General features: G+C 35.6%; 1 protein-coding gene and 1 long non-coding RNA gene across 2 annotated transcripts; both read left to right on the top strand.

Annotated features, from left to right (window-relative positions):
• The first annotated feature begins 1,582 nt into the window (after window positions 1–1,582).
• On the top strand, window positions 1,583–4,288 carry LOC141298386 (uncharacterized). Its single transcript, XR_012341571.1, has 4 exons — window positions 1,583–1,695; window positions 1,958–2,067; window positions 2,685–2,772; window positions 3,909–4,288. It is a non-coding gene; the product is annotated as an uncharacterized lncRNA (long non-coding RNA).
• A 1,373-nt stretch (window positions 4,289–5,661) lies between these two features.
• On the top strand, window positions 5,662–9,383 carry ppp1r3cb (protein phosphatase 1, regulatory subunit 3Cb). Its single transcript, XM_073828162.1, has 2 exons — window positions 5,662–5,882; window positions 6,829–9,383. Exons 1-2 carry the CDS (start codon window positions 5,869–5,871, stop codon window positions 7,775–7,777), a joined length of 963 nt encoding a protein of 320 aa, XP_073684263.1. The 5' UTR covers window positions 5,662–5,868; the 3' UTR covers window positions 7,778–9,383.
• Window positions 9,384–9,841: the final 458 nt, after the last annotated feature.

The following is a 9,841-nucleotide window of genomic DNA, read 5'->3' as shown; positions in this document are numbered from 1 at the left end:
GGTTATTGTCACCACTAGAATTACCTACTGTAGCCAAAGCACAGTAAACTCATTTAATCTCTTCCAAGGCCCATATTTACAAAATATAGACTTCTGGGAATCCATACTCTGGTGTCAAGGGACCAAGTCAATCATTTTGGATCCAAAAGCATCCAAAATGTTCTGGTGTTGCTACAGGAGGAGTACAGCGAGAAGTGCCTGGTACCTACAGTGACGTTCAGTGGTAGTAAAGCTCTTCTACAGGTATAATGTATGAGATGAGTGCTGAAGGTGTGAGGGAGCTGTGCTTTATCAGTGCTGTCATGAATTCACACACTACTGTGTGATGTAATACAAAAAACTGAAACTGCAGATGCTACCCTCCCCTCATTCCCTGCATTATTGGGCATTTTTTCAGCATGACAATGAGGATATTTATTCTCCCAAGGTGAAAATCCTACAGTGGACATGTATTTCACTCAGTATTAACACTCTTGAGCAGCTGTGGGGGATTCTGTAGAGACGAGCTAAGCAAAATTCCCCCAAGATGGGTCAGAGCAGTATACTTAATGTTCTGGAGGACATATAGGCCCGGTTTCACAGACAGGGCTTAGACTAAGCCAGGATTAGGCCATAGTTCAATTAGGACATTTAAGTAATTTTTATAAACATGCTTGGAAAAAAACACTACTGGTGTGCATCTTGAGACAAAACTAAGGCACTGATTTAAGATCAATCAGTGCAATTTTGTTTCAGTTGAAACAGCTCAGACTTACATTTTAGTCTAGAACTAGGCTTAAGCCTTGTCTGTGAAACCGGGGGATTAAGTACTAGAATATTATACATTTGCTGATACATATAGGGTGTACTCATTTCTGCAATCCATTATTTAAACAAAATTGGCTAATTTACTTATATTACAGGAAATATTGGCATATATTTTGTTGTTTTTATTAAGTATATGTTTAATCCATTTAAATATTGCCATCTTTCCATGAATTATATTAGTGATCATTAGTGATATACTAAGAGGGGGTGTACTCATTTATGCTGTGCACTATATATATATATATATATATATATATATATATATATATATATATATATATATATATTCACAATGCAATAATTCTACACTGTAAAAAATTACTCTGGGGGGTATTAAATACAACCCATAAAAAACAGTTAGATTTTACTTAAGTATATTAGTCAGCAAGTAAAATATATAATAATGGGTCAATTCTAACCTCACTACCTATTAGTTTACTGTAATAAATGCAACACGAAAGAATTAAGTAATATATACCGAAAAATATTCGGTATATATTACTGGTGCTTCAGCACATAGATATATATACATAGATACCGCATTGGACCGCTCCAAGCACATAGATGCGTCCGCCATATTGGAACGGTCCACTTGACGTCATTCACCATACTGTAGGTTCGCAGACCAACGGCTGTGCAGGACTGTGGCTTTTCGAATTTTCAGTGATTACTATGAGATCTATGGGTGAATGACGTCAAGTAGACCGCAGTGAAATGGCGGATGGCTTACGTATAACGGCCCATAGAAACAGTCGCTAATGAGGCATCTATGTGTATATATATCTATGCTTCAGCACCACAAAGTGCGCATGCGTCAACGTTCAGGAGGGAATCACGGGATACTCGTCTTCTGTGCCAATGGCGGGACAGTGATGTGTCGAAATACAGGTACGTTTTATTTAAAACATTCTGATATCATCATGAATACAAATGTTAAAATGTTTGTTTGAAGTTAAGAGCAACAGAAATATTTTGTACTGGCACGATTCTGTGTTATGTTGTCGGCGCCACAGCCATCATGAAAGATTGACTGTTAGAATTTGTGGTTGGTCAAACTAGCTTTGAAAACTGATAACATTGTCCAATAATGGCACCGGTAAATGTGAGTAAAAACATATATTTGTGATTCAAATATATATCCTGTCATTAGTTTTATCTAGATGGCTAAAATGAGCAAACAGCTTTAACGAATCTGCATCCCGCGTGTGGTTGAGCGAGCGAGCGAGCGAGCGAGAGAGAGAGATGCGAAAATATGCGTTTGTGAGTATATTTGCGTTCGTCTTCGTATGTCTGCGTGTGAGGTGCTTCATTCGTGATGCTAAGTTGTAAACAAACCGTACTGTACACTAACTATACTGTCTCTCAGTGAATAATGTGTTATGTACACTTGGTATTATAGCTCACGTTACAGGTAATGTTAAGTCCCCAAGCTAATGGTTAGCATGAATGTGCGGTTAGCGTGTGCTGTTGTGAAACCGACAAAAACAAAAGATAGCCCTGCTAAAAAAAACAGGTTAGGTATGTTTTGGTGCTGGGATGCTGGTTTATGCTGGTCATATTGCTGGTTAATGCTGGTCCTTTTGCATGACCAGCATAAACCAGCAAAGGACCAGCATTAACCAGCTAAAACCAGCATCCCAGCACCAAAACATACCTAACCAGCATATGCTGTTTTTTTCAGCAGGGAGAATTATGTAGGCTTAATGCATTTTATATTCCTTATGTCATTTTATGTTCATCTTATGTTATCTTGAGTTTTATATATTTTGTCAATTTACTTTGAGTTATGTGTTTGAGTGATCTTGAGGTTGCAGATACATTGCAATATGAACTTTTTGAAAACTAAATTCTAACGACTAAATTCCATCTCTTTATAGTTCCAGAGTATTATGGAAAAAGGACAGTGTATTTTGCCTCATTGAGTATCCCGGGGAAGACCAAGAAGAGCTCTTTCAAGATTGTCAGGTATGTTATTGATCAACTCCAGGCATCCCTACAGATACACAAAATGTTGGCCAGATGCCATTGTTTTATTTCTAATATCAATTACTGTGATTCAGCTGATCAACCAGTCCAGTTTAAAACACTCACTATATGTTTATTTTGTTAGGCAGTACATTTTAGGGATAATTCACCCAAAAGTGAAAATGTACTTGATGTCATGTTGTTCCAAACCCACACTATTTTAGTTAGTCTTTAATACACAAATGAATATATATTTTTGAATGAATACTGATTGATTTCTGTCCATCTAATGAAAGTCTACTCATCCAAATCTCTTCATGCTTCAAGAAGTTCATGAAAAGATCATTAAAAATAAATACTTTGAGCAGATTAAGATTAATCCAATTCTTCTAAAGACACACAATCGTTTTAAGTGATGCACAGATTTAATTTAGGCTTTTATTTATAAATTTACATTCATCAGCCAACATAAACATAAGCTCAGCCCTACTTGCTTGATGCATGAGAACAAACCTCATTGGTTCTCACTCGTCAGGCAAACAAGTTTGAGCTTCCATTTACGAAAACAAAGCCTATAATTAGATCAATATTTGAAGTTTATCATATAAATTCATCAGGCCTCTTTATGAGACTTGGATTAAACCACTCAATTCACATAGATTTATTTTACAATCTCTATGAACTTTTTAAAGTCTCAGTTATGGGTGAATAGAATTTCAGTGGAAGGACAGAAATCTCTCAGATTTTATTTATTATATGTAAATATAATCATATAATAGAAATATTATAGAAATATTATATATAGAAATATGTAACTATTGCCATTTGTGTTTTGAAGATTAACAAAAGTCTTATAATTTGCAAAACAATATGAGGGGGAGTTCAATTTTCTTTACGAATTACATGTGAGAATTAATTATCCTTGACATTAAATTTTGGGGGATTAATCCAGTTTTTTGTATTGTAGCATATCATGGCCCACTTTTATAAAAAAGACACCTCAACAAAACATTAGAATGGCATCATGCTAGCAATGTAGAATCACAAAGAAAACAATTTTACTGGAACATGTTAATATGCTTAAAAAAAAGTTAAAAATAAATAAATTATATGCTTCTTGTTTTTCTTTCTAACAGGAGGATGAACTTGAGGCACACACAAATCAAATGATGAAGATGTTGGTGATGCATGATCCAGGAGGACCCAGCCTCTCATTTTCAAGTGTTGTAGCCATTGTTTTAACAAATGACGTCAAGTCAGTTTTTATATAGTTTGAAATGACAAAATGTGGGACAGCATTTAAGATTATTGTTTTTAGCACATTTTCTGACATGCATGAAGACATTGATTGATTTTTTTTTTTAATGGGAAGTGTTTAAGAGGTTTTATGTAACATCAGTGATATAAAGTTGTATTTCACTTAAATTGATTGTAAGAGCATTCTTTTGAACATGCATTAATTCATTTGTTTAAAGAAGAAATGTTTGTTATTTGGTTAATAAAAAGTAAAATGCAATATCCTGTGTCTGACCAATTTTTTTTAGGCAAATTCAACCTTTCCGGAATAATGTGTAATTATTTATATTGGCTAATTATTATAAATAATAATTTAGTAGATGAACTGTTGCCTACTAAAATAGAGTTAATATTACTCAATCTTTATAGCTAATTAGTATTCAAAAATATTACTTAGACTTTACCTACTTTTTTTTAGTTAGTCGTAGCTGTTAAATGTTGGTATGTTTTACTCAAATATATAGGATAGAATCTACCCAATCAAACTGAGTGCAAATTGTTACCTCAGTTTTGAGTAGATTCTATAGGTTATTTTTTACAGTGTACAGATGTGTGACATATAACCTAATAAACCTATAGTATAATTATAATGTTACCTATATGAGTATTTGCAAGTTTAGAGGTGTCGTTACTATATCATCATCATGAAATATGGCAGAAGTATTGCACTCTGTGTTTTGTAATGATGATATGCATTATAAATTTTGTAAAATGTTGCAATATGGATCTTGCTAATGTAGGTCACATTACTCAATAGGCTGCTGTCATTGCAACATACAGCATTTTGACCGTCTACTGTAACACCAATAGAGCATGACAGCTTCATACATGTTTAACACCCATAAATGACAGCTTGCAATTGGTATGCATACTCTGACAATGCCTTGATCTTGCACTTATTAACAATGATCCCACTTTGACCAATGATCTTCTATGCTTTCAGACATTCATTCTGGATTTGTTTTTGTTTTTTTACATTTCAAAGTGATTTCACTCAAAAAAAAAAAATCACTATTTTTAGCACAATTCGAAAATGCTGAATTCACAAGGCTAAAAATAATACATTTATGAAGATTTCTACCTTGTATAAACCTGATCAAAAGTTGAACAAGGAGAAATGGGGCATGGCACAGGCCGGTTTCAAACCTGCTTCTTCATCAACTATTTTGAAAATGTGAACAGATGACCCACTGTGCCACTACTCAAGAACCAGTTTAGTTTTTGTGCCATAAGCAACCACAATAACCACATGTGACACAAACTAACAACCTCATTATATTTGAATAGTTATTATCTTACAGTGACAAACTCAAAAGCCCATGTAATATTAATAAAGAAAAATAAATGCATAAACAAATTACTCTTATCCACAGATCACGCGTCACTGTTTCGTCAGAGGATATCTCTACAGGCTATCTAATTTTAGTCGAAGCTTTTCTCCCGCCTCTTTCTCTCTCTCTCTCTGCTGTGCACGCGCGCCCCGACTGATTCTTTTCTGCTTGCTGATTGCTCGAGCGTCTCGCTCTCGTGCATTCCCATTGGATGTTAGAATGGGTTACTGTGAGCCAATGCGCGCAGAGGCTTGATGTACCGGCTGAACGGTCTTGACTTTTGCAGTACAGCTGGACCGCGAAAGGGGCGTGCCGCAGCAAACGACTGTTCGTCAGCGGGTTTTTAGTTATGGTGGTCGACACGTTGTTAAATGAAGTTTAAAAGCACGTAAACGTAAAAAACTGTTCTTGTTCAAACTATAACAGAGCAAACTGTGTCTGCTGTTTTGGAAACAAACTACGGGTTTCAATGAATTGCACCAGGTAAGAATACAGAGTGCGTCACAGTGTATAGGGGTTTATCACTGCGCGCTTGAAAAGTGTAAAGATGACCTCTGAATGGGAAAATGATTTAGATTTAATTTAGAACAGTATTGGGTTGTTTATTATTAAAGTATTATTTGAACATAGGCAATGTCAAGCTGTTGTAATTTAATTGTAATTTATTTATAATTTTTAAATATTTTTTCACTTTTTACTATTATCTGTTTATGTTACTAGTACTGATTTTTAATAGCTTGTAATCACTCCAACAGCGACTTTTCTATTTTTGGCCAATGAATTATGTGGGGGTCTGTGGTTTAGATCAGCTACATGTATGAATACATGTATATACATGTACATATATGTATATTCCAGTTTTACTAGTAACTGTTCACAAGTAATGGTACTTATTCAGTAGTCTCTGTTATAGCTTTACTATTATTTTTGTATTAGATTAGCATTAGATTTGCATTAGATTAGATGTATTAATTTTTGAGAGACTGCTTTCCATCCCAAATGTTATTAATAATTAGTGCTTAAGTAATAACTAACCATTCATTACATACATATAGACTGCCTGCTTTATGTGTAAAATCTTAATAGTAGTACTACAAAAAATTACTAGTAACAATTCAAATACATAGACTTATTTTTTTAATAATTTGTTGCCTTTGGATTTATCTCAGTCTTTAATTTGGTCATTTATTAAAGTGTAATATAAATATTATATTTAAGGATAAATATAAGGATTAGCATACTTATTCTTCATAAAAACTGATAATTATTATAATTTGAAAAGATAAAACTAGGAGCTATGGCACTACAGTTGTATTGTAAAATAGCTACCTGCAACTAACCAAATTAATCTCTAAATTCTGAGGGAAGTCTTTCACGTCTCCTGCTTAATTGGTCACTGTAGTGTTTTTCATTATTGTCTTCATAACAGGGTTCTGCAGATACTGAACCCCAGGCCAATGCCAAGTCCAATTATGCCTGTGGATGTGGCAATGAGAATTTGTCTGGCACACTCGCCGCCTCTTCGCAGTTTCCTCAGTTCATATGAGGACTGCAGGTCCAGGAACCTAGTCAACCAGTACAAACCTCTTAGATCGTGCATCAGCTCCAAGACAGATGTGGACACTGATAATCTAGGATGGAAGAGTCCCGAGACCAAAGCTAAAAAGAAAGTGGTTTTTGCTGACTCCAAAGGCATGTCTCTGACCGCAGTCCATGTGTTCAAGGAATTCGAGGAAGACCCCATGTTAGACCTGCAGTTCGAATTATCAGACCTGGAGGATGCCATTGTGGGCCTAAAAGCAGAGAAGGAGAAGAATTTTATTTTGGATTTCCCTCAGCCTGCTGCAGACTATTTGGAATTCCGGAACCGTCTAAAGAAGAGCCTGGTATGCTTGGAAAACTGTATAATTCAAGAGAGATCGCTCACCGGCACGGTCAAAGTGAGCAACGTAAGCTTTGAGAAAATAGTCCATGTGCGAATAACATTTGATACATGGAAAAGCTACACTGATGTTCTTTGTACATACATGAATAATGTTTATGGTTGCGAGGATGTTGACACTTTCTCGTTTTCCATTGACCTTCCAAGTTTTGTGCTCCCACATGGTGGAGTTCCGCAGGTGGAGTTCTGCATATCCTACAAAACTCATGATAGCACATACTGGGACAATAACGACGGGAAAAATTACAAGCTGGTACATACAGAGAACGACTCCAGCCAGACCAGTTTAGTCCAAAAGACGACAACAGATTTCAAGAATCAAGGCAAACGGCCAGAGATGGAATTTGATCAGTTCGGGAGCCCAAGAACATCTAGTGGATTCTTCCCCGAGTGGCAGAGTTGGGGTCATATTGAGAACAACACCCCCTACTGGTGACAGTTCAAGACCTACGATGAACTTGAAGTAAATGTTGTAACAAGGACAAATGCAAATGACTTTTGAAAAGTCTGAAGAGTAGAAATTAGCAATGATATCCTCAAAAGGAAACCCTTTTGGCCATGTGTGTCTATCATGCTGTCCAGTTTAATTCAATGTTGGTGTATGTTTCTGAGATACACATTTAGTTTTTAACAAGATGGTTGGGCTCTGAAGTTATGCAAATTTGAGACTAACCATGTTAACCATATGGCGGTTACTCAGAATGAAAAATGTTGGTTCATGTTATTTTCTAATTTTGTAGCACACTAAGTACACTGTTTTGTAGATCTGACATGGGGTAAACCAATAATTTTCATGAAATAGATGCCTTCCTTTGTGTTATTCTGTGATTAACTGTAATACAATGGCATTGTTTTAGATATCTTTCCAAATGTCCTTTTATGAAGAGAACAACTAGCATTTGCTCTGAAATAGACTTGTCAACATGCTATTTTGTTACCTTGAAGGGTAATCATTTTGTTACTCTATCTAAAGTCACTGAATTTTGGGAATCCTGCTCCTGAAATGTGACTGGACGTTAATATTTAATCATTTGTCATCTTTACAGGGATAGTTCATCCGAACATGATTTTTTTGTCATTCATTCAACTTCATTTCCTTTCAAACCTAAATACATTTCTTTCTTTTAACACTGTAGACGTTATTGAAAAAATAGCTTTTTTTTTGTAATGAAAGTAAATGTTGATATGAACACCACTGACACTTACTGTATGGACAAAATTTGTTCCACTAAAGACAAAAAAGGTTGAGCAGGTTTAAAACCGGTTAAAAAATTTTCGATTTTGGGTGAATTGTCCCTTTAAGAGCAGATGAACCAGCACTGCATAAAATGTGTGTAATTTACAGATTATACAATAATCTGGTACAATATGAGATTGCTTCATATTGAAGTTTGTGCATCTCATTTGATAGTACCAGTTTATCTGTCACTTTCTAGTGAATGCACTAAGCGTGATGCATTATAAGGGAGTCCATGAGAGATAATATGCCCATTAAATGCTAAATCTCTGCTGTTGCACTTCTCATTTTGCCTACGTCTGTTTTACTTTTTTAAAGCTGCACTTTCCTACAACAATTTCTTTCCTACAACATTTTTGCTGCTATGGTATTGTGTGTGGCTGTGTGTGCTGCATCGTGATTTATGACCCGTGGTGTGTGGAAACTCTCCAGTGTTATGTGGATAGAAGATGAGGGATTTGAATGTAACTTTAAGAAAGTCGCAGTAAGTCAGGAAGAGTGGATAAGGAGAGTGATAATATTGAATGAGATTGTTGTGTTTTTTTTTTCATGATTGTTTTCCCCCTTCCGCTGCAATAGAAAAACAGGCTGAGACCTTGAACGAAAGTGATTGTGGACTGTGATGAACCGTGAGCTGCTGTAATTGCGGAGAGGGATCATGTAGGTTGAATGTAAAAAGGGGTCTACACAAGCTACAGTGTATGCCTACATATTTTTCTACTGCAAAGAAAGATGTTTGTTTGAAAGAATGTTGTACTATACTCTGTGTTCCTGTTAGAAATAAAACCTAATGTTTCTATGATGAGTGGACTTCTGCTGTATTATGAATGTGTCATGTTTTACTTTACCACTGCTTCATATGAATAAAATCACTTCAATATCAAAGTGCGCCATGAGATGACACCAGGGGCCTCATTTATAAAGACTTGCGTAGAAACCATCCTTGATTTTATCTAAGAACTTTTCTGATTTGATCGTAAGAGCGATTCAGAGAAAACGAACGTACGCACTAAATCCATATGTACGCCAGTCATTCGGTTATAAATCACAAATGATCGTGGAATTGTGTGCAGCTGAATGTTCCGCCGTCGAAACGCCCCTGCTTAATTAATAAACATAAAAAAATGAGCTCATTCCTAAAGCAAAAACTCTGTGACAATGGCAAGTAAAAAGGAGCGCAAGAAATCAAATTATAGTGAGGCTGAACTATCTGCAATACCAGGCATTACCACAAGGAAACGGTCGTACGCCAAGCTGGAATCT

The sequence above is a fragment of the Garra rufa genome, chromosome 22 (genome assembly GCF_049309525.1).
Source record: "Garra rufa chromosome 22, GarRuf1.0, whole genome shotgun sequence".
Lineage (NCBI taxonomy): Eukaryota > Metazoa > Chordata > Actinopteri > Cypriniformes > Cyprinidae > Garra > Garra rufa.
This window is presented reverse-complemented; position numbering and strand designations above follow the sequence as displayed.